The sequence below is a fragment of the Rhea americana genome, unplaced genomic scaffold, assembly GCF_003343005.1.
Source record: "Rhea americana isolate MKP2758 unplaced genomic scaffold, rheAme1 scaffold_32, whole genome shotgun sequence".
In the NCBI taxonomy this organism is placed as follows: Eukaryota; Metazoa; Chordata; class Aves; order Rheiformes; family Rheidae; genus Rhea; species Rhea americana.
This window is the reverse complement of record NW_028186446.1, coordinates 603,756-629,923: the sequence shown is the minus strand read 5'-3', so window position 1 is coordinate 629,923 and position 26,168 is coordinate 603,756. Positions and strand designations below refer to the sequence as shown.

General features: G+C 34.0%; 1 protein-coding gene across 1 annotated transcript in view; it reads left to right on the top strand.

The window, feature by feature from the left end:
• Positions 1-6,760: 6,760 nt before the first annotated feature.
• LOC146592691 (ATP-dependent translocase ABCB1-like) overlaps positions 6,761-26,168 on the top strand; it is a 37,341-nt gene continuing 17,933 nt past the window's right edge. The window contains exons 1-16 of the mRNA XM_085310461.1: positions 6,761-6,917; positions 7,389-7,504; positions 8,212-8,266; positions 9,600-9,747; positions 10,871-10,934; positions 14,720-14,911; positions 15,564-15,735; positions 16,716-16,840; positions 17,652-17,823; positions 20,089-20,202; positions 21,564-21,674; positions 21,835-21,960; positions 22,148-22,351; positions 22,725-22,895; positions 24,341-24,502; positions 25,957-26,139. Coding sequence (XP_085166587.1) covers positions 7,413-7,504; positions 8,212-8,266; positions 9,600-9,747; positions 10,871-10,934; positions 14,720-14,911; positions 15,564-15,735; positions 16,716-16,840; positions 17,652-17,823; positions 20,089-20,202; positions 21,564-21,674; positions 21,835-21,960; positions 22,148-22,351; positions 22,725-22,895; positions 24,341-24,502; positions 25,957-26,139 — 2,091 coding nt within the window. The 5' untranslated portion in view covers positions 6,761-6,917; positions 7,389-7,412. The remainder of the gene's footprint in view (positions 6,918-7,388; positions 7,505-8,211; positions 8,267-9,599; positions 9,748-10,870; positions 10,935-14,719; positions 14,912-15,563; positions 15,736-16,715; positions 16,841-17,651; positions 17,824-20,088; positions 20,203-21,563; positions 21,675-21,834; positions 21,961-22,147; positions 22,352-22,724; positions 22,896-24,340; positions 24,503-25,956; positions 26,140-26,168) is intronic.

Sequence of the window (26,168 nt, the reverse complement as noted above, 5' to 3'; positions counted from 1 at the left end):
AAGATAAGTCAGAGAATTGCACTTAGTGTCATGACCCTGGAACAGCAATCCTGCCTTGCCTTGCCTTGCCTTGCCTTGCCTTGCCTGTCAAGTGTTTGTGTGCAAGCACAGTAAAAACCGGGCGGAGTTGAGTGACTCAGGGTTGACTCAGAAAGCAGGAAGTTAAGAGAACGGAAGATGAGGGAATAGGAAGATGAACAAAGGTCATTGAATTCCTTCAAACACCTTTGATGTGGCAGGAGCACTGGCCCAAGGCACATGATTCAAGGGTGCCTATGTCACTGACCTTTTGTGGAGCCATCCCCCAACTCTTCTGGCTCTGTCCTATAGCCTTCATCTCCCATTCTATCTCAGAAGTAGACAGGAACTCCAGAGGTGCCTTCAAACCTCAACCATTCTGTGACTTGAATAAGTAGAATAGATGAAATTATTTTTCATGTTCTCTGTAGATAGGAAGAGGGTAACAGGCCTAAACTATCTCAAGGGCAATTCAAGTTAGACATCAGGAGAATGTCATAATGGGTAGGTAGTTTGAAAACCTACCTTTTAGTTTTTAGGAACTTCCAGCTGAGTGACAGAACTCAAAATCTGTCAAGAATGACAGATGGAATAGTTGATCTGATCTGGAGGAAGGAAGGTGGACAACATGATATTCTAAAGTCTCTTCCAGTCCTCATTTTGTGATATTATGAACTTGTAACTATAGACTAGACAAAGGGAACTTTGGGATTCAGTATTAATATAGAGAGACTGAACAACAAGTTTTCTTATTCTCATTATTTCCTGCAAAATGTACATTTTTCACAAATTATGTGCAAAAAAATCAAATATTTATAAAATGCCATTTTAAATAGTAATGTATAAAGTATGTATAATGTATATTAACAGTTTTGATTTTTGTATAAAATATAATATTAATGTTACTATAAATTTTGTATACAATGACTTGAGTTTATAACCTTCTTCCTTTTCTCCCCAGGAGTTCAGCTGTCTGTGATCCAAGGCATAGCTGCATAACATTTTATTGGACTTCTGAGGAAATTGCTAAGATCTGAGAAAGAGCTGTGAGAAAGTCCACAGAGTAGAATTTTGAAAGACAGGAAAAGTAAAATTGCAGACAGAAGTAAGATTGTGATGGAGGTAGGCAGCAGTTCAAGGATTCAAGAGCAAAAACACTGTCATGAAAAGATTAAAAAAAAAAAAAAAAATCCAGAAAAGCAGAGAGTTGGAAGATGGTGATTCAGCCACACTGAAGAATCATTCTAGGGGCTGTGGAAAGCCACCATGCCCCACCTCACTGATGATTGCCTGACTAGTAAACACTTTATCTTATTCAGGGCACTGAGCATACTAACACTTAGCTAGCAATAATGAGTTACTAAACTATCTTTTGTGTGTAGTAAATAATCAATAACCACTGTATACTTCGAGGTTGCATATATTCTTTGTATATGGCAGAAGGTGTCAAAGCAAAGTAATCCTGAGAGGGAGGAATGCAAGTTCAAGGATGTTCCTTATTTAAATTGCTTCTGTAACAAAATACAGAGGAGTGCTTGTACTGTTACTGGATTACCAGGCATAATATCATTGGCTAGAAAAATTATGAGGAAAAAAGTAGAACATATTTGGGTTTATTTTATTCATCTGTAACAATATATGTTTTATCCTATCTAAATAGGGAAAATGTTTTAAGCGCACACACAAAGTTACACCAAAAGTCACTGTTGTTTTTCCATCATTTTCCTTATCGTATTGAGAACAGTCAGTAACTTGTGAACTCCTGAACATTTTTAAATAACTACATTATTGTACTATGTTATATTTCTTTGAAAGATATGTCTTGTTTTCCCTGATTCAAAAGACATTTGTTTTTTCCAGGTGCAAATTTCTCTTCTCATACTCTAGAAAGGTGGAACTTTCTAATCCTGGTCTAAGTACTGTAAGAAACCTTGCTAAAAATAAGACGAATGTAAACACAAGTAAAAGTAAATACATTTTCTACGTTACAACTGTAGTAAGAATCAAACTTTAAATGTAGCTATACTGTAAACAATGATTATATAAAAAAGTTATCTTTTTACACATTAATGAATCAGTCATATTTAATGACTTGAATGATAAGTAAGAACCAAGAAGGTTGTTTTCTATACACAGAAAATCTGAAAGTAAGGTATAGTCTCATCTGAATTTTCCTCTATTGATTAAGTATGAACCAAATAATCCAAGCTTTCAGAAGCAAGGCTGAGTCTGTAGAGCTGCAAACTGAGACATTACTAATAGGAAGTTAGTGACATTACTTTAGTTTTTGTCAGTTTGCCTTTCTAAGATAAACAATTGACTCAAATCATCAGACAATAAAATGGAGTTTTTCAATGTCACTAAAATATACTTTGCAGAGTAGATTTTTATTTCAAACACAAATAAAAGCTTGATGCTTACAGTGATTTAATTTGGGCTCATGCTTCATCCAGGACAAATAATTTGTCTAGCAATTCCTGTAGGAGATATATTGTGGTTGAGCATATAACATTGTTCAGAGAACACGCAGTTGTCGTTTTTTGACTGGCTGGTAATTCTCCCCATACAGGACAATTCTGGTTGATAGAATGGTGGTCAAGCTGGTAAATTTTGGTGCAAAGTCTTATTCTTTTCCAGCACTGATTAGCAGGAGAGACTGCTGAAATGGAACAGGAATTCCCTGGAGCTGTAAATTAGGGCTTACAGTTACTCTAACTTAAGTTAGGGCTGAAGATCATGAGGAATCATTACAGGATTCCTAGAGCTCTCTGCATCGTTTTTCCTACTTTGAGCTCATTGGAAAAATTAATTTATGTCTGTATATCTAATTATAATATATAAAGGCTTTCAGTTGTCTTTTGCAGTTTCTTTTCTTGTTTGCTATTTTTATTGATAAGCATTAGGAAAAGATTAGTCTTTTCTGGTTTGTTAAAAATATTCTGAAAGTATCATGCAATCATTTCAAAATGTGTTGACTCTAGTGTGAAAATTATCTTAAATTTTCTGTGTCAGTCATGTGTTCGAATATCATGCTTTACTTGACCACCCCTTTCACTGTCCTGCTTCAGATAAAAATTATATGGAACTAATGTGTAATCTGTGCAATAAGTTCCTCTAAACACAAGTTCTTTCCTGTAACTAATTGGAACTCTAACAGAGAACATGAGATGATCTATTTTTCCAAGACTCTTTTCTGCTATTTATGATCAGTTTGTCTATAAAATGTTAGGGCATGTTGACCTATAAAAAGGATTTAGAAGAGTAAGTTTAGATCAGTAAATTCGTTAAAAAATGATAGTGAGTTACAAAATGTGTCACCTAAGTAAGACCTTGCAGTCCAAAAATATGTTAAATCATGCAAAATACAATTTTCATACTTTTATAAAGAACAAGATATACTGACAAGATATATGAATGATTTGGGAAGGCCATCACTTAACAAAAAATTTAAGGTTCATCGTTTATTATTACAGTACAATCTCTCATTGCACTAATGTGCCCAAGAGAGAAAATTCAAACTTGGATTTCTATCAAGTATGAGAAAGGACTTAATTGTGCCTCAGGCATTACAATCTCAACAGACTATTTCAAGGCATCTAGTGGTCATCTTTCAAAAATTCAAAACATTCTTATAATTATAAGTCTAAAAAAATCTGTGAATATAATCTAGGAGATATAAAAGGAAAATGGAAAAGCAAAAGGAAATTGGCTACTACCTTACAGAAGAGAGTGTTGAGTAAGCCTTCTGAATTTTTACCAGTATTTTCACATTGAAAAGGTATTTGATAGTAAAGGTTCTCAAAATAATAATTCAAGAGATATCATTGCGTCTTGAATTGAAAAATTTCCGTGAAGGGAGGTGGAACACAGAAGCAGCTAGCCTGTGGCTATGATGAGCTCATGAATAATTGCAATTTTTAAAGCAAGATTAGATTTTTTTTTCTCCCATATATACTTTAATCTGGACAAGACCATCTCTCCTGATSCTGTGGGTCACTCTGCACAATTTTCACGTGACTAAGACATATACCACAGAACTCCAGAGAGGTAATTCTTTGAGCTACAGTTGTTACTATTTTCAAAGAGTTTGACTGTTTCATAGATTCATTATGGAATAGGGCCAAAATGGACATGCAGTGGAATTCTTTGACAATGCAGCTGTGTGAACCTCATCAGCCATCTTTGGCTTACTCCCTTGCACCATGCACCATGAGGGGTTCAGATTGTCCAACAGTTCCCATATCAACAGCTCCCTGTTTCTTCTGATAATTCTGATCATATCAAACTGGTTTGGGAGCTAATTTAGAATAGTTTGAGCCTTACATAGCTCAAAGGCCATCAGTTGGTTACCTCTCTTTAAATTCATCCTCTGCAAGAAATTTTATGACTTGTAAATAGGAGAAATAGATTTTCTTTCTTCATGGACTTTTGCTTGAACAGGGCACTCCATTTTGCTCTAAAGATGTTCAGAACATCTCTACCATCTCTACTTTGCATTAAGACAATGTCTATTTATACAGATAATGTCTATATGTGATTTCATGCTTCAGGACTTCAACCTACAAGACTAAAAAGAAATATTCCCTAATATTTTCAGAGCTTGGTCAAAGCTGGAGGTAGGATGTTGAATTAACTGATCACTCATCTGAAAAAGCATAGAAAATATTTCACAAACATTTTGTTTATGTATTCTACTTACATACTGAGGACAAAACTGGTTGCCAGACCAGATGAAGAAGTATTTCCACTCAGATTAGATTGACAAGCACCTACATTGTTTCTTGGCATTTTTTATGTCTTAGATTGTGAATCATTACTGTGTTCACGTAGACATTTTTTACTACTGAAGTGCAGGTAATTTGCAGTGATGATGTCTCAGATTCTCCTGTTGTTGGTCTCTGGATAATTTGAGTTAACTATATGATTTCAATTTAAGAGATTAAATTTGTGTCAATTTGATACAGAAATATCTGAATGATTTATAGCAAACTGAGAGATACAAGAAAAAAGATTTAGTGATTCTTTTCTGGACTCAAATTCCATGCGATGGTCAAGCTAGATCACTGAAAGACAAAGTATAGAACTTATACAGAAATAGTAGAAGTTTTTAACTTACTAAGTAGATGTAAGATACTCTACTATGACGAGTCTTTTCCTTTTTTTAATCTCATTTTAGATGATTGAGCTCCTAATAGTATGTTCAAAACTTTGRATGTAAAATGCTATCTTCCATTTTCTTTTTACCACTTTATGCAGACAGTAGAAACTTCTGTGCAAATACTGTTCTGATTTATGTGTATTTTATTTTCTAATCGTGATCAAGACTTTACGATAAGAACATTGTGATTTAGCTTGTAGTTTTGTCCATTTTYCCCCTTTAAGTTAAATAATTGTGAAAGAGCTGTATGTACTGTTTCATTTATTTAAATTAGTTGCCTTTTCTCTAGAGTCTATCATTTTAGCTTTATTCAGTTCCCACTGAAATAAACTGAAAAATAGAGTTTACTGAAACTAGACCAGTCTGGAGTACTGTATCTAGTTCTAGGCTCAGTAGTGCAAGAGAGATACGGAACTACTAGAGCGAGTACAGCAAAGGGCTGCTAAGATAATTAGGGACTAGAGCATCTCTTGTATGAGGAGAGGCTGAAAGAGCTGGAACTATTTAGCCTGGAAATGAGAAGACTGATGAGGGATCTTATAAATATCTGAAGGGATGATGTAAAAAGGATGAGGTCAGACTCTTTTCAGTGGTGCTCAGTGACAGGATGAGAGGCAACAGGCACAAACTGAAACAGAAAGTTCCATTTGAACATGAGCAAAAACCTTTTTACTGTGAGGGTGACTGGCCACTGGAACAAGTTGCCCAGAGATGTTACAGTCTCCCTCTTTGGAGATATTCAAAAGCTGACTGGACCCAGCCCTGGACAGCCTGCTTTAGGTGACCCTGCTTAAGCGGGGGGGGGGGATAATTTTCAGAAGCCCTTTCAGCCTCAGTAGTTCTGTGAGATAGGTAACTTTTGATAAATTTTGCTTATTCAACAGTTCTGAACATACGTTGTTTACTATGAGCAGCGAAATAATAGCAGTTAAGAAGTACAATAATTTCTTCAAACTTTTTAAATATTYGTTTTTGTTTTTATTGAAGTAGTGCCTGAAATATCAATAACCTCAATACATTTCACAATAAAATAAAATAAAATAAAATGGTCTGTTTCAAACCCTTTAGAGTCTGAACATATATTCAAAGATCAGAAGGATACTAATTGAGAAGGTCTCCGCTGACCATAGCTATTCCAAAGCAACATCTAAACTGAGCCTCTAACTCATCTTGTTGTTCTGCAGTTGCTTAAATGAGAAAGGGTATGCACTATGGTAAAATCCTGTTTTCCTTGCAGGCAAGATGGGTCGTGTTTTTCAGRATTAGGATTAGAAGAAGGGGAAAGAAACAAAAGAGCGTTATTTGGTTTCATTCTCACTGCATATTCAAGAATGGATTCTCCCTCAAGCATTACTGTTACCTGGGGCATTCGGTGCCATCTCTGATATGGTAAGGAGGCATTCCTGGGCTTTTTAAGGGACATAATTAAGTTGACAGTAGAAGGGRGGAAGAATAGATTATCTAGACCTATTTATATGAATGGCAATGAAACAAAAGTTATTTAAGGCCTTTCTTTGCTAAATATTCCTTTTAGGAGAGAGAGGCAGAGTCCGAAGTACATACACTTTACTCTCCAAAGTAGGTGAAGCAAAGTGATTGGGAGAAGAGAAAGCTGTTATCATTTCTGTTTTCCATTAAAGAGCAAAGTTCAGTTATGCTGGGTGTCCCTAGTTACATTCATTCTGTTGACTGTTGAATAATATTCCAGAAGAGGAGAAGGAAACTAAGAACTATCTTCAAAGTAAGTCAATGTATTTATATTTAAATTGGAGATATTTTATAGAATTTCATGATAACTAAGGTAACATTCTAGATAACTGCGTATTATTTTAAATGAACACCTACTTTCTCATTCAYTTTCTGTAATTAGAATCACAGAAAAATAAATACTCATAGCATTCAAATGAAATTAAATGGAAGAGACAATTATCAAGTAGGTACAAATATAAAATATGGATGTATGTTTTCAAATTCAACAGATCTGGACTTGTTTGAACATGTTTGCGTTTGTCTGTTACCAGGACTTGCTTGCACATTAAATAAATTCATTTGCAAATTAAATGCAAAGTTAAATAATTTTATCAAATTTTCCTTATATATATTTTTTCCTAATATATTTCTTAATATATTTTTCCTTTTGAACAAATGGTCATTAAGATTACTTTCCTTGGCTTAATAGTTCTATATTTCTCACTTAAGTATTATTTTACAGAGAACTGTCTTAAATAAGTTTAAAATGCATTCTGAAGATGAAAGGAAGCCTACTGCAGATAGAAATCGTCGTGAGACCACTGCATCCAGGCAGAGTTGTGACTCTGAGGACAAACGGTAAATATTCTTAAACACTTTAAACATGTTCTTTTATGAAGCATATACGATCTGATTATTTTTATTTTTATTTTACAATTACTTGGAAAGCCTAATAACATAAGATTTTACTCCAGCTTGTCRGTAGCACTGACTGACACATCCATTTTTGGCAGAAGGATGGAGAGGGGAAGATCTATCACCTCATATCTTTTCCTTTTAAAGACAAAGTGTTCACAGTATTGACTACATTTTGTTGAAAAGCAAATCGAAAATATCACAGAAATCATATCACTGTAGACATCTTGGGTACAGTGATATCATCAGATAACAATGTTAATTTTTTTACATAAAATTTTGAGTGCTCTGCATAGTATCTTGAACATTTTTATTCATTTTCCATTCATGGATTGTGACAAAATTTGATTCTAGAAGTTATCTTCCTCTTTCCCATTTCAAAAGCTATAAAGTGCTTCAGTTCACCACCAACTTGTGGTRGGAGAGCTTAACTTAAATTTATAGCAGTCAGGAACTGATGCTCTTCATGTGCCTAGAAGTTTCCTAAAAACAAGCATCTGAAGAATGCACAACAAATTATTTTCATTTTACACAATATTGCTTCCTGTAAAATTATTTCATAATTATGTTTTAATTTAACTTCATTAATGTGAGTATTTCTGTGAATGTTGTCACTTTTCAAATGCACTAAAACTATGATACCTTTCAAGCAAGGAAAAGAAGAAGAAAGCAGAAAAGGCTAATGTGGTCAGCCCACTAACACTGGTAAGATGTGAACTATCTAATCAGCTAGCTAGCTAGCTAGCTACACATATATACACACATACACACACACACACTTCAAAGTGTGATGGACAAAACGCATTTAAAATAACGTTAGAATACTGCATATGTGGTATTGTCTCTACCAAATGCTTTAATACTACAGAATATCATATATACAATAGCAATCAAGCAGTCTTTTTTTGTGAATATAATTTACAAGTGAAACCCTCTTAATATCAGTATGGATTCTTAGGAGCCTTCCCATAATGAACCAGCATGCTATACACACCTGTATTAGGAGATCTGTGTCTGTGGAAAGTAGTAATTTCCATACTTAATCACTTCTTGCAACAGAACAAAATGGGAGTCTGTATACTTAAGATTATTAGTGCCATCCAATCCTCTAAATTACCAGTCACACTAATCAACCTATTACTTATTATTCAGTCACCAGAGTCAGCAGTAAAGTGAAGGGAGCTACCAAGTATTTTAAGTTACAGATAATTTTAGTTTTCTCTGTATTTTAAAATAAGATAATACATTAATATTTAATTAAAGTAGATCCTGGATGCTCTTTTAGTAAAACTGAAAGGTTTTTTATTTTGTTGGCTTAATGTGAATAATGCACAGCAATAATGTGGAAAATAAGAGTAATAAAACTAATTGGCCAATGATCCAGTCTCTCTACTTTGCTTTACCAGCATTGCATCTACACAGTTCCATTGCAAAACCACTGTTTTACTACAGTAAACCTAATTTCTTACGGTGCAGAATCATACTAATATTTTTGTTGTAGAAAAGCCCAGAGTTTATTGAAGTCAATGGAAAGAGGTTTTTTTGTGTTTCATTAGGCTTTGACAATACCTATAGTACGTTAGGAATGTTTTTTTCTAACTACATAATAATGAATTTACAGTAAAATTAATTATTGTCCTAATAAGCACTGTAATATTAAAAATCTTGTAATTTGAACTTCCAACATCAAAATTAAAGACGGCAAATTTCCTATACCTTGTTTTTATATGCCTTTTAAGATGTTTTTATATCAATATCTAGATGTAAGTATTGATACTTTAAAATAGTACAATTTTCTAGTTTGGAGACTTCATAGTATAAAATGCTTTTATTAGAATAATTGAATTCTGTACAGTTAAATTTTAGTATCAAAAATTATAATATCATATATCGTAAATTTTATTTCTAATCAGATAAAGCTGTAGTTTTGTGACAATTAGGTATACAACTGATGGCCTTTTTTTTCTTTTTGACTTTGTAACCATTCTGTTAGTGTTCTGTGACTGTAATTAGAATGAATCTCTCTTCTCATTTGCAGTTTCGATATTCCAATTGGAGGGATAAATTACTAATGATAGTAGGCACTATCCTGGCAATAGCCCATGGAACCAGTCTCCCTATTGTGATGATAATCTTTGGTGATATGACTGATAGTTTTGTTACTTCTGCAAACACAACTCTTCCAGGTAAGAATACATCTTCTATGGAGAAAACAGTGGCTCATATTTAGAAAATATCCAGGAAGATTAGAGCATTTTAATATGAGATGCTGGTCAAAAACACCAGCTTGCTACTATAACATGAAAAAAAATATTAATTTTTGTATTTACTATCGTAGAGATTCCACTATGGATTTTTCTTTTTTTTGTCCCTAATTTTTAGTTTTTATACTAGTGGATTTTCTCAAATAATCTCCTACAATACAGCTATATATTGAACAAAGCATGTTTAACAGTGGCTATGATAAACGGGAAATGTCTGGGTTTTTTTCTCTTCCCCTCGCCATACGCTCCTGTTGCTCCCTTTGCGTAGGTCTAACAATTATAGTCAACAAGGTAAATTGGATCACTAAGTAGATTCAACAGAAGACTCTAACAAGAAGGAAAGTGCTTGTTTTCTCTTGGATCAATTTGTTGATTAGATTAATCCTGCCAAATCAGAAATACAAAATCAAACACAAAGGGAGTGGAAGAGATGCACTGCTGAATACAAGAGGGAGAAGTGATACTATTGCTTTGTGCCATCTCACAATTAAACCAGATTAGGCTGTACCTGCAATCAAAGATTAGATGTTAAACTTGTGAACAGGTTTGTTGCCCTTCTTTAGAGAGTTTTTGTTAAACATTTAGTAAATCATTAAACATTATATTAAGCAAACACCTAGACCTGTATTTTTAATAGCTGGCATTATACAAGTGCACTGTTTCTAGGGGTGGAAAACAAACAAAAAAAGGAACATTTAATGAGTGCTCAGGAAAATGTTTTATTCTCTAGTTATGTTGATGTGATTCTGTAGTCATCAGAGTCATTGTGTCATGATTAAACTTACGTTGATATAATCATTGTTTTTCTGTAGGTAAAAATCTGAACTCTTAGCTTTAGAGGTTCTTACAATTTTGTACTCCTTCTCCCATTAAAATTGACTTGAACCAACAGGAAACTTAGAAACTCAAAATTTGCCAAACTCCATGCAGGAAAACAAGTACATTAAAACCTGACATATTAAAAGTACTTGAAGTATTTATTACTTTCTCCCTCCCTTCCTATGCCTCCCCTCCCCTTCTTCTTCTTCTTCTTNNNNTTTTTTAGGAAACATTTCATCATTGAATTTCTCATTAGCCATTCTTGAGAAGCTAGAGGAAGATATGACAAGGTAAATAGAAATTGATACTTGCTTTTCTTTTTCTAATCTAGATTTGCGTTTCTGATCAAGCCATTCTTCTACCATACATGTTTTACATACTTTAAAAAACAGATAAGAAATTGTAACAAAAGAATTGTTACTTGATTAATGTATGTAACTCAGGATTTGTACGTTAGATTATTACAGGCACTGGGAGAATTCTTAAACATCTCCAGCCATTCCCAACAACTTCCCTTTAATTTCTTGCTCTCACCCATTCCTTTCCCTTCCCCTGAATGCAGTCTGTCCTCATACCATCTGTATTTCTTTTGTTCCTTCTTCTCTTCCTCTGAATTTATAAGTAGTAATTGTTATTGTAAAAATGCTAATGAATATAATCCATCAATTGAGCTATGGTGATTCAATGATAAAAAGCAGAAGTAAAATTGTGAGATACTATCTATTTCCCTGTCAAAGCATGAAGTTCAACTGGAATATCTGGACTAGAGGAAATAGAGTTAAATTCTGTGCAACCTTAAATCTAGCCTCCTAGAGCAGACAGTAGAAAAAGAAAGCGCTCAGCATAGTTCTGCTATGAAAGAGTAGTGCTGCAGTTTGATAGAGAAAACGGCAAAGGTGAAGCATCAGCAGGCAATAGGTGTGTTTTTAAGTGCTTTATTAGCCACTGTCCATGCACTTGGTATATGCAGGATGTGTAAAAGTATGTTTTTTCCTGTACATTTTCTTCTACCACTTTTCTTGTACCAGCCTGTTGTCCTACCTGAAGAAAAAGATGAGCATTTCCTCTAATAACTTTTGCTCTCTCTTAGTCTGAAGCGGTTACTTCTTCAATTGATAATGGATTGAAGATTTATGAATTGCTTGAATCAAGTAGTTAAGTAGAAAAGTAGAAGTAGAAAAAAAGTAGAAAGTAGTAGAAAAAAATTCTTTTGCTAAAAAAAACGAGTAACAGCTAGTCAGGGAAAGACTGTTACACAGAAGTGGAGAACCCATGTGTAATAAAAAGGAACTGGCAAGGAATTCACAATTATGTGTTGTAAGAGAGTATAGAACATAATTTCTTGCTCCCCCAGCATTTCTGCGTGTTAGTCTCTGACTTGAATGCAAGGAATGCACACACACCTTACATAGAATATACACATACTCAGTCATTTGAAGGCAAATGTTGAATAACTTGTGTAAAGTTATTTTAACTGTTTTGTGTTTGGTAATTACTTGATGCCTAGTTGTACAACATTTTCCAAATCTCTTTTATGTTTATTTGAAAGGAACTTTAAAAATTGTGTTTTTATAGAACACCTTTTTGAAACTTACTAAGATCTTAGCTTGAATCGTATCTTTTGACAAGCTCAATAGTCTTGTAAATCATATAAGCAGCATTTCCTGTTACAGTTTAAAATTAGATCATTTTAATTAGACTGTTCTGTTATTCCTGTAAATATTAATGTGTCTGATTTATTTTCTCTACTGGAATTAATTATTCTCTATCTGTTTATCCCCTTTACTGGGTGGTCATGTGGATGAATRGCCTTTAAAATTGTATCACTTATTATTAATTGCTTTAATATTAAAGCTCTGTGTGTTACTGATTTTATTTCCATTTTGTTATGAAAGTAATGATACATATAGCTTTAAATTTAACATTTTTTCCCTCAAGCATATTTAATCTGTATTTTAGGAGATACTCTCAAGATGTACTGTAATTACAGAAAATATTGCTGACACATGTAGTGTAAAAGTAGTTCATAAATCAATTTGTCATTTATAAGGGTTTTTTTTAGAAAGCTTGTATTACGTTTAAGCTAAAAAAAGAAGGAATCCTCCCTTTGTTCTCAGCCGGCTATCTATTCGTAATCAGTATTGCTTAAAGAGCAAAGAGTACAGAAAAACAAACAAGCTGACGTAAAAGTGTAAATGTGACTATCCTGTTCTCGTGTGCCTATATATGGTCTGTGTGCGGGAGATCTTTTACTTGCATCACCCATGTCATCCCATCTTTTAGACATTAAATTTGAAAGTACAGATGTGAGTAAAAAGCAGCCTGACCTTCTCTTTGGAAACAATTTATCCTTAGCACTGAATGAGGGATGTATTGTTTACTAATGACACAGGAATAGATTCTGTTTTCCAAAGTTTCTGGATAAGGCCTTGAGCTATTGTGTATATTAGTTTGAAGAAGCCCTAGTTATTTCTACCTACTCCTTGTTTTATAAGCACATTATATTAAAAATTAAAAATGATAACAAAAACTATAAATACAAATCTGAAGTGAATGCAAGAACTCCAAATGTGGACTTGATTATGTTTCATATTTAAATAATAGTTTGCCTAAAATCCAACTGTTTCTCAAAGGAAAAAGGACAATTAATTTACAATGCAATAAGCGTTTCTCTCTGTTAAGTTTCGGCAGTGAATTTACAGAATATTTCTCATCAGCATGAAATCTGGCAAAAATGTCAATCACTTTTTTTTTATATATATAATATGTCATGAAACAAAGTCCAAGCATAAAACAATTCTTCAAAATGATATAACATTGTGAAGTAATTGTCAAAAGTAATTTTTACTGAGTGTTGGATTTTTAGATTTTTAATGGAGCTGATCAAGATGATCAAGGTCAATATTCAGCTAATCATCAACCTTCAGTTAGACATTAACTCAATTTTAGTAATCAGTTTAGATAGAGTTCATTTTATAATGAATATAGTTCCAAAGTCTCAGAATAAACTGTACCTCATCTTTGCCACTGAAGACAGTATTAAAATTCAAAATTGGAAAATCATTTTCTCTTTTGAGCAGAGCATTTACACACAGATTTATGCAGTATGCTTCTGCCAAATGTCATGCTACAATTTTAAAGAATCAGTATACAGAACTTACTACATGTGAGTGAAAGTGATAATTGTTTTAAAGCTTTTTTCTTATTTTTCACTTTTGTATAATTACAGCAGTCATACAAATACATATATGCACAACAAATACTTAGCTATTGGTTTTGGCCGTGTTTTGTGAACAGGGAATCAAAAAGTTACATTTTTCTAGTTTGTTTCTGGTTTAAGTTCACCTGTGATGGAAGTTATTTGATTATGTTTGAACACTTCAAAACAGTGGCTCAAATTCAGTTCCAGTTTGAGAAACACAGTAATTCACCTGCTGCTTGGTTTGGATTTGTGTTCCTACTTGTGACACAGAGCTGAAGGCATTTAAAAGTAAAATATTGACTATGAGCAAAATAAGGAGCAAAAGAATTTCTGATCTGATGGCATTTACTTGTAATAGAAATACATATAYATATAGTCACATTATATGCTCAAATCCAGAAATATTTATAACATGCATGCATTCTACATATATATTTATATATACAGAAAAGCGTGATGTATGTAAAAGTGTTTTTAAGCATGTTTAACATCTGTATGTATGTATTACGACAAAAATACTGATTTTGGAAATTAAACATTTAAGTGAAGAGGATAAAATGTGGTTCTATAGAATAATTTGAGAAAATGTGTACTATATTGACGAGAAGTTGAGAAGAAAAAATAATTCTTATCTAAGAATAGTCTAGTTTGCATATCTAAAAGCAGAAATACTCATAGAAAGCTTGGAAAGATTTATAAGAAARTTCATTTTTATTAGATTAACTGATACAGTTGCAGGAAAAAGACATACTTCTGGGCATATAAACTCTAATTCAGATCTGAAAAGAAGCAGTGAGCATCAAGCTAAATACAGATTAGTTAGGTAATTAGAACTGAATTTGGAGAATGTTGTAATTTTTTTTTTTCTTTCAGGTATGCATATTACTATTCTGGAATAGGAGCTGGGGTTCTTCTTGCTGCTTATATCCAAACTTCATTTTGGACCCTAGCAGCAGGCCAGCAAATAAAGAAAATCAGAAAACAATTTTTTCATGCAATTATGAGACAGGAAATTGGATGGTTTGATGTAAATGATGTGGGAGAACTTAACACTCGTCTCATAGAGTAAGTATATTATAACTTCCACAATGATATTTTATCTTACTAAAAATGTACGAGACAAATTTTAAATTTTTAAAAATGAATAATTTCATTGTATATCTCATGCAAATTATCTCATTGAGAATCTCAGAGGCTGAACTTCTGATACTTCTGATACTGGTCTATCACAAAGATACCAGAAAAGCCCATCCTAAGACATTACCTCTATGAAGATAAAACACGATTCATTTCTGTGCACACTGGGGACTCAACAAGATGCTGACTGACCCTGAAGGTGTGAAAAGCTTGAACTTCATGACAAGCTATTCCTTTCTTTTTGCCCACATGAAAGGCTTTACCTTTTCCTTCCAGAGATCCTATGGTTTCCAGATAGATCCAAAATCTGGAATTAGAAGAGAGATCAGTAGGAACTTTGCACTGTAGGCAGAATTTTAGTCTTTTCAGAGGCAAACAGAAATGTATAGCATGAAATTTTCTCAAGAAATACAAAAATTTCCCATGACTGTGTTATATAGCACTCTATTCTTGAGCAAACTGTTGGCAGGTAATGGAATAATAAGTATCATCTTCTGCACAGCTGCCCATGTAACAAAACTGAAAAGCTTTGTATGCTTTCTACGTTTTCCTTCCTGTCTGGATGTAATTTGTTTTTCAGTGATGTCACCAAGATTAATGAAGGAATAGGTGACAAAATTGGATTGCTTATTCAATCAGTAACAACATTTGTAACGGGATTTGTTGTTGGTTTCATAAAAGGATGGAAATTAACCCTTGTAATACTAGCAGTCAGTCCTGCCCTGGGACTTTCAGCAGCACTTTGGGCAAAGGTAAGTTAATATACTTTCAGTGTTAGACTTTATATCAGTGAGAGATAATGAAGTAAACCTGCATAACTGTAWTTCTCATGGTTGGAATGTTTCACTTAGAATAATTTTCATAGCTTTAGACAACATTTATGTACATAAGCTATGTGAAATAAATTGTATACAACTATCCTCATATAGTTTCAATATTATAATTCCAATGGACATACTTGCTGTTATTTTAACATAGCTTATTTTTATAYGGAATAGGAGGCAAGAAATACCAGTAAAATGTACACATCTATTACTGTTTAACTTCATCTACTTGTTCTGTTGAGACAAATTGCACCCCTGAAAAATAAGTAATTAAGCTAGACCAAGCCTTGGTCTCAGATGCAGAGTCTCTTTTCAGAGTAGTTAATGGCTTTGGGAATGAATTTTAGACAGACTTAACTAAGTACTAAATTACCATGGGATTGGAGTAACTGATGTTAATGTGTAGTTTGGAAGCCTTCAGATTTTTTATAATATTTTATTTCCATTACATTTGGAAAGTTACATGTGCTTCTGTGATCTTGAATGTGTTGGGCAAGAGACAGGAGTAGAGAGGCATATGCCAATTATGTCCATTAGCTGAGAGTCTTCTCGCACAGTGGCCAATGAACACAAGTTACAGAGCTTGCTGGCTAAGGAGATCAGAATGGGCAGATCTGCCTCAGAACTAGAGAACCACAGCCAGCTCAGTATGAGTGCTCGTATCATCTTCTGCACTGGGTGAAAGCCGAGCTGAAAATCCAAATCTCAGTTGTTGAGAATGAATCTTGTTGAATTATTCGATTGAATTTTTAATATAATTAATAATTTTAATATTGAATGTTCTACCCTTTTAATGTAATATAATCAAAAGGCTTCATATTGTAAGATAATAATTATAATAAAAGCCATTATGACATGCCTGTACTCGTTCTGTTTTTCTTAAGTCAAAATATTTGATTCTGTATTAGGTTCTCTCTGCTTTTACTGACAAAGAACAAGCTGCATATGCGAAAGCAGGAGCTGTTGCAGAAGAAGTTCTGTCAGCAGTTCGGACTGTAATAGCTTTTGGAGGACAGGAAAAGGAGATTAAAAGGTAAGAGTGCTGCTTAGGCAAAAGAGTGCTGCTTAGGCAAAATGTTTGCTTTCATCAGCTAATTTTAAAATATTCACTTCAGATGGTTTGAAATTTTCTTGCATCTTCACTACTGAAAATCTGTCCAAACAAGTGAGCCTTGTGCTTACTGCATTTGTGGATAATGGGGCTGGAAACTATCTGTTGTTGCCTTTTGCAAGTTTCACTATGTATTGAATGACAATTATTTACTTTTCTAGAAACTCACAAAATAAGTAGATATATTGCCTCTGCTCTAGGAAGTGTATAAACTACTTAAAGCATCACACAGCAAGTGAAGGCGTTAGACAAAAAACAGCCATACTGTGAGAAAAGATGATGGTATCCTTAATATGTGATTACTCAATACTTGTTAGAGTTTCATTAAACAATATCTCTATTTCCGATGTAGAACATCATTCTTATGCTATATTTTAACCTTTTATCTAAAGCTAACAATCGTAATCTCAAAACCTGTCACAAATGGTTCACAGTCCAAGTTTGCTAAACAGCTGGTTATTTAAGGAACTCACATGCCAGTCACTGAACTGTAATGCCCCCCCCCCCCTTTTTTTTTTCATTCTGCCTGCCATTTTATGTGACATTGGCCTTTCTAGGGACTGCCTTAAGTTTCTGTGCTTGAGTGCCAGGCTTATTTTAGTGCCTTCTAAAGGTTACATGTTGTATATCTCTCGAAGTACCTTATCAGTGCTTTTTTTTCTATTTCATCTACAGAATGTTTGGTGTTTTGGTACAAAACAGGGTCCATTTTGAACTTCTGTCTTTCTTCCAGATACCATAAAAATTTAGAAGATGCTAAACGCATTGGAATAAAAAAGTCTATTACAGCCAATATTTCTATGGGTATTGCTTTTTTACTGATATATGCATCATATGCATTGGCCTTCTGGTATGGAACTACTTTGATATTAGCTGAAGATTATAGTATTGGCAGTGTTCTTACAGTAAGTATCAGTAACTGCCYAATAATAAGACGTGTTGTTTCTATAGTATCTCAAAATCTACATCAAGTCAAACAAAACAAATATTATTTTCAGATGTTTCTGGACCTCTTCTGACTTTGATAAGCTCAGATAAGCATAAAAAGAAACAGTTCAGTCAAAAATTGAAGTACAGTGCGTTTTCTAGTTGCTATTTGTTTTCAGATTTATGAGGCTGAATATGTTTTCCAGATACAGAAGCAACTACTTTGTTTTAGCTGTTGGGAGATCTGAGTAGATCACTTTATCAATTCTTTTCTTATATTTTGCTTTGCATATGCCTGGAATCTCCTCTAAATATTTTTAAAAGAATAGAGGAAGAAAAATAAACTTCTAACTAGGAAATAATGTCACCATCCAACCAAAGGAAGAAAAACAGTTCTTCAGTACTTAAATTCTTCTCTTRATGCAGCAACCATTCTAATTTTGCTTAAGTTATTCTTTTTTCCATGTTTGTATAACAAACCATGGGTGTGAAGCTACCTCTGTTTTGTTTTATTTATGAATCACTYAGGTCTGTGAAAAATGCCTCTGAAKTATGGCATAGCTCTTTTGAACCTTTGTAGTACTAGGTCTACATTTTTTTAAGAGGAAGGTCAGCATACAGACCATCTCAGTGAGGTTTACACAATTACTTGTGCCCCTGTGTGTAGCTTTTTCAGTTCCAAGTATTTAGAATAATTTGTTGTCAATATTGTAGTTCATCCATATGGTGTTTTTATAACATGAATTGGAGGATGTAAGAGGTTGCAACACTTGATAAAATAGTGCTGCAAGATGCATCTTGGTAGATGGAGCCAAACATGGTACTTTCTTGCCCATACTACAACCAGGACTGTGTCTGATGTTTCCTCAACACTAGCTGGCATAAGCCGCAGATGTGACGGGGACATGCTAATAATTAAGCAATATGAATGAAAAGTGATATAGTTAAAGCAATGAACTCTTTGATAGGGATACATTGTTATCATTTAGTTTGTCAGTAAAAAGAAATCTGTCACTATATTATTAGATACAAAAAAGTGGTGGAAATTGGGATTAGAACAAAATTATTTTTGTGGTATATTACTGACATATTTCTGATGAAAAGAAAGTAGTTTTTAAAGAAGAGACTTAGCTAATTTCGTATAAATATTAGAGAAATCTACTTGAGGAAATGTGGAAAAAGTGTCACCCAAAGTTTCTATGGAAAATGATTTTAATTTTTGATAGAATACTACTTTAAATAATCTATAAAATTTTTGAGTCTATATTCTATCAAAATATAGGAAATTTAAAATGTTCTGGGAAGATATTTCAGTTAAAAGATTTTTTTTTGAATGTTTATTTAAATAAAAAAGAATTAATCTTTTAAGTTTAGATCATCCTGATTGTTTGTTTAATCTGATTTCATTTCTTTGCATATAGTTGGAGAATATAATAGTATCAGGGAGAAATATAACAGCAGCTTGCTCTTTTCTTATATGCTTTCCTGGGTTTCACATTTGTGTATGGCCATTGTTGGAGAAAAGAGAATGTGTGTGATAGGCCTTTTGTCTGACAACCTATGGCTTTTATTATGACTTCTGTTTGAGTACTCCCTTTTTATCACTTTTATTTTGAGCTATAATTTTCTTTCTTTCTTTTTTCTTTTCCTTTTTCTCTTTCTCTGGTTCCTTCTTGCTCACACTCACTTCTCACTTACGCTAGTCCTCTTCCCCCGCAGTGGAAGGAACTTGTATTAGTTTCAGGTGGAGAATGTGAAATTGTATACTTCCATTCCTCTGTCATTTTGAAAGCAGAATGCTAGTACTCTGCATATCCACTTTTGTGCTGTTGAAGGGCACACTATTTCCTCATCTTAATGTAGAAATATACTTCCTGGCCTTCACATCATCTTTTACAAAGAATGAATTAGTACAATAYATTCTGAGATATCAAGTGGAATTACACGTTTTTGGGGAGACATTTTGGATATTTCATCCTCAGTCACTTTTTCATCCTTAGCAATCTTTGCAACATCAGCATGTGCAGGTGTATTGTGCAGGAACACAGTTATCAGAGGACTCTTATTAAGGGAAGCCCTTTTCTTCTTAATATTGTTCTTTATTTTGTTTATCCTTCAATTCCTTAAATTTCCATGACAAGTGTAGCCTCTTGATCCAAAGTTATCTAATGTAAATAAATAAATAAATGTAATTCTCTGCTTAATTATAACTTGATAAATGTCATCATAAAAATTTCTTGCAGGTCTTTTTCTCTGTATTGATTGGAGCTTTCAGTATTGGACAGACTGCTCCAAGCATAGAGGCATTTGCTAATGCAAGAGGAGCTGCCTATGCAATCTTTAATATCATAGACAATGTAAGTATCTTTGCCTTGGCTCTTTTTTTGAAACTCAGAGACCCTTCTTATAGTGCAGATACTATTTATGAATGTGAAGCTAGCAAAAGTAAATAATGAGAGGTAATTCAAATACCTATCTGATATGTTTTCAAGATATATTGAAATATCAACATGGAAAAATACAAGAATTTGTGCTGTCATTAATAAAAAATCTCAATTCTGTATTTCTAAGGAGGCCTGTTTAAGGGTGAAAGGAATACCAACATTTCTCTTCAGATTTTATGGAATAAAGGATGAAAATGGATCCTTCCTATACTTAAGTTATTGAGAATATTTCCGTTAAATGTAAAAGGCTAACTTTATTGCTGCATATTCGTAGCAATTTGCTGCAGTATTTGACTTCTAGTTTTATCTGATCTTGACTACGTTAAAACAATTCATTTATTTTCTTATATACAGATATATATATATGCATACAAGCAGATAGAATGTGTAGTTATTCACCAGTTCCTCTTTTTCTCGTAGAGTTACCAGTTCTTGCTTCATCAAAGGTAACAGTACTGGAACACTAGATTATTTATCATTGGAGGTATCCTCTAATGTTTTTGTGAACAGCATGTCTTCAGTGCTATATTAAGATTGATTACAGTTGATGCAGGTATACCAGCACAGGTTTCAAGGATAGTAGTGGCACCAGCAGCAGCAGGAGCATCAGCAAGCCTATAAAACTCAATTTAGTATCCTGGATATGTACTTTAATTCCTAGGAGGTGCTGAAATCAGGGATGCTGTGACTTCACTAGCTAATGAAACTAACATAAATTTATCTGCATAAAATGTAATTACACATTTTGGACTGTTGTTAAGATGTGTTTTAAGTTCTAGACCTACCCTGAATGGAAATAAAAATAATGGTCATTAAAAACTCTGTTTCTACTTAATGGACAGGTGGTCAGTTCTTTCTCACAAAAGTGGTTTCAGCATAAAGGGCAAAGTTATGAGTGAAAAGACAATTACAGCTTGTTAGAGGTGGTACGTTCAGGTTAATCGTCAGGCAGTGGAATGAATCTCCAATTGCCACTAGCTGTGGGTAAAATCTTAATGTACTAAATTCACACAAAAGCTTAAATGGAAAAGTTATAAAAGTATTCTTACACATATAAGGAATGTAGTAATGCAAGTTAAGGAATGTAGCAATGAAGCAGCAAAACATGATGCAATTTGCGTCTTCAAAAAATCTCACCTAAATCAATTTAAAATATATTTTAATATTTCTACAGAATGAACGTGAACTCCAAAAATGCTTTGTGAAAGAATATTATTAGGAAATAAGTCTCTGTGTGTGTGTGTGTGTGTGTGTGTGTGTTTTATTTTGCACAGGAGCCTCAAATTGACAGTTATTCAGAGGCAGGCTACAAACCAGACCACATTAAAGGGAATTTGGAATTCCAAAATGTTTGCTTCAATTATCCAGCCAGACCAGATGTTAAGGTACTGTAAATGAAACTGATAATTTGATAAATRTGTGTTGTGTAATATTAGATTAGTTCTGATGTAAATATGAAGAAAATTTCACTCAACTGATTAGAGCTCTCCTAAATTTAGGCTCACATTTTTATACATTATGTCTTTTCTGACACATTCCATGAAGGTACTGAAAGGCTTGAATCTCAAGGTCAACTGTGGCCAGACAGTAGCCCTCGTTGGTGGCAGTGGCTGTGGGAAAAGTACAGCTGTTCAGCTCATCCAGAGATTTTATGACCCCAAGGAAGGCATGGTAAGATAGCTCAAGTGAGATGACTGCTGTGTACGTCACCGTTGTTTGAAGTTGAGCTCTGGTCTCTTTGCCCCCTTCAAATGACACAGTAGAGTCTCTCCTAAAACGGCATAGGCCAGCCTGGGGGAGAGAGATGCCAAGGCCAAAACACCTAGCGAACTTCTGTCGCCTGCATCCCTTTGTTTAGATTACCATTGATGGGCAGGATATTAAGACCCTCAACGTCAGATATCTGCGGGAGATTATTGGCGTGGTGAATCAGGAGCCCGTGCTGTTCGGTACTACTATCGCAGAAAACATTCGTTACGGCCGTGAGGACGTCACCATGGAAGAGATCGAGAAAGCTACCAAGGAAGCTAATGCTTACGACTTCATCATGAAGCTACCCAATGTAAGCAAACCTGCTGAGTTGGCGAAGAGGTTTCCCTTAAGGGAGCCTGCTCATGCCAGAGAGTTCCTTAGAAGGGCTCTTCCCAAGCCAGCGCATAGAGGAAGCTCTCCCTGGAGACTCCAAAGAGCTTTCTCATAACTTTTGTGAGAATAAAGTTAATGTCAACTCTTTAAGCCATGGTTGGATGAGCATTTTGGAGCACAGAGRTATACTAGGGACACGAAGAATGAGTGTTTACCCTGGAGTGTGTCAGAACAGGGCAAAGGTTCTGCTGGTGCTACTAACGCAGATGTGGCCTTTCTTTACGCTGCCTTTCATTGCCGAAAGGGTTGTGCCGCGGAGTGCTCTGGAAGCACGTGTTGTTGTCTTGCAGAAGTTTGAAACCATGGTTGGAGAAAGAGGGGCCCAGCTGAGCGGAGGCCAGAAGCAGAGAATAGCAATTGCCCGTGCTCTGGTTCGCAATCCTAAAATCCTCCTGCTTGATGAGGCCACATCAGCTTTGGATACTGAAAGTGAATCCGTTGTGCAGGCAGCACTGGACAAGGTGAGTATCGCCCTGAAGCGAAGTAGGTAGGTGTGCAGGAACCTGTTGTTTCCTTTTTTTCAGATAATTGTTTAAAGAGCTGCAAGAAATAGAGACTCCCTAAAAGACATAAATACACTTAAATTTGGCCAATATTTTCCATTTGTGTAGATAAGTGTGGAATTATTTTGTTTCAAGTGAGGATATAGTGTTTTCTGTGTTATTAATCACACATCAAGTTTTCTTGGCATAAATACTCTCCCCTACAATACATTGTCTTATAGTTCATATTCTTGTCATGCACTTAGCTAATTAACTTATGTTGAAACATGACAGACAAGGTTAAGGACTACCAACATGYCATAAGTGATTGCAGCAGTGACCTGGTTCTTTACCTGCAGGAAAAACTTCAAGGAAATATGTTATCTTCTGTTAATATGAATACTTCTAGGTGCTCTTTCTCTTTTCAGTGTAGAGACCATTACAGGTCTACATACAGGATAGCTGATCCCTGATGAAACTCAGAGGTTTAACCAGAATTTCTCTATATTCATATTGTGGCAGTACCCTCCATCTGCTATTCTGAGTTTACCTGGTCAGGTTGTCTTACAGTTGGAGTGCTGTAATGCTTACTACTGTGGATGATTTCTGTAATAAAAGTATGGGGTAAAGACAGACAGTTTGAGGAGAATTATTAATGGAAATACATTTAATGGAGAATAGTCACTTATCTAGCTTTTCTTCGTGCCATTATCTTATAAACTGAAATCTTAATAAACTTTTGCAGAAGACCTAGGGAAGATGGACTGTAACCAGAATCCATCAGAATTCCACTTATGATCATTAATTTGATTATTTAAGCTGTAAGTTCCTTGATCATTTTTATACAGCCTGATTATTAAAAGGGCCAACTATGACATTTTTCATGTTATGCATGATAGGCATATAAACRTCCAAAATGAGATAGCTAATTATATTGCTTTTTATATGAAATTGCACTGAATTTTATTTTCAGTGAAGCTGTTCAAATGAGCGATGAATTAGACCTTTAAACACTGAACTCTTTTATAAAGCCRATGTAAAACACTTTCAATAATGCTTCTAAATATATTTACTTGATTAATTGAATATAAATTATCCTTCACAGATTTTAAGGTTTAAATATAAAACTACATATATATACATATTAAAATATATAAGGTTTTAAAATTTGCAATGTCGAGACAGTTTTTAAAAATAAAAATCTGGTASTTTTTTGTGCCACAGCACAGATTGTCTCTGATACCTATGTTCAAGCTAAAAATTACATTCTTGTTTTAAGGTACTTTATTCAAATCTGTTTTTAAAAGATTTGGGGGAATTACTGTCTCCCTGTGGACAATTTTAATGTTTCCATTTGTCTAATATGAAGATGAAAATTTTTTTAATATACTTAGAGATATTAATATTAAGTTTGTCATTTTTAGGCAAGGGAGGGACGCACCACGGTTGTCGTAGCTCATCGACTGTCAACGATCCGAAATGCTGATTGTATAGCTGTGTTTGAAGGTGGAGTTGTCACAGAACAAGGGAATCATATTGAATTGATGGAAAGAAAGGGAATCTACTACAAACTTGTTAACATGCAGGTAGTTTTCCCTGCAAGCTGTTGCCTGATATTCCCTATCATTTTCAATACCAATAGTTATTGTATGCTCTCAGATGTATTGGAAATTTTGCCGCAAATTTTGTTAACAGTGAGGATTGTGTACTTAGAAAAGAGAAGAATAATTTGAGACAAAAAAAMCACTAAATTTCATACCATTTCTATTTACAGCTATCAAAATATGTTTCTAATCCTTCAGGGATTTTTACTTAAGGGATTATTTTATATTCTCTTTTTAGGCAGGTATGGGACAGTTAATGTAGAGCAGCTGACATACAGTAGTTTGCTAGTCTATTGCATGTTCTTAGTCTATGATAGATGCAGAGTTAAATACTAGAGGAATAGGGCATGCATATTTACTTATTTGATTATAATTCTTCATGCTGAGGTTCTTTCAAAGAAAAAATGTGGAGGAGTGGAAGGAAAAGAAGAATGTTGAATGTAAAAATATGTACACATTTTAGGTTATGGAGCCAGAAACAAAGAGAATATAAGTTAACATATTTGTTATTAAATGAAGAATAAAATCTTTGGTACATCCCAATGTCACATGTGATAGACAAATTTCACTGCGGCCTTCTGTTTAATTGGTGTTTTACTGTATGATCACCATGTTTATTAAAGAAATTGAAACATATCTCAGTATGTTGGACTGAAAAATGTAAACTGGCCAATTAAAATGTTCTATATAAAATAACAATGAGAATTTGTTTAGTCACTTTCAAATATAATCTTGTATTCAAGTAAATATGATGACGGGAAAAAATTAGGAAGTGTTAAATAGAAAGAAAACAGAGTGATTTTTCTTATTCATACCCCCCTCCCCAATACTAAGAAATAATAAAAACTTTCTGAGAAAAAAGAAACACTGATGGAATGTGGCTTTGAATTGAATTATTATTAAGTTCCTCAGTGGTGGGAAGGTAATYATTTATTCTGCTGAAGAGAATGGCAAAGTTACTATCAAAAGTAGGGCTCGTCTGACTGTTTTGATATTTTTAATCAAATTTTTTTGACCTGTCCCATCCTGATCTTCCTTGGTATGTTTTAAGTCAAGAATTCTAAGAGAACTCTCCACTGAAAAGGGGAGTCATTCTTCTCACTTCATGAGGACTCATTCATAAAGATCCTAGGATGAGTGCAAATCATTCCTACTCARTTTAGTTCTCTGTCAAGAGTTAATTCACACAAGAAGAGCAGCTATTTCCACCTCTGGCCCCTGAGTTTTTCTCCTATATATCAATCAAGCTCTGAAGATATAGATTTAGTCAACTAGTAGCAATTTTCATTTTTATAGCATCATATTCTGTTCTGCCTATATTTATTTCCATTGAATTGTGATTTTGGTTACTTTTTTATATTGATTTCCTTATAATTTTGTACATTCAATTAATATATGCATAATTTACCTTAATGTCACGTTTTTCCTTGTTTTAGACAATAGGTACTGATGTTCAATCACCAGAAAAAGATGAAAGTATACATAGTATCAAAAGAAGTGGGTCTGAACCAGAATTGGACGAATCCTTAGTGAAAGGACTGAGAAGACAATCAACTCGGAGAAGCTTTAGAAAGCCAGGAGGAAAGAATGATGATCCTGATGTGAAAACTAATTTGCCTGTAAGTACATTTGCAGAGCTCTTAGTATA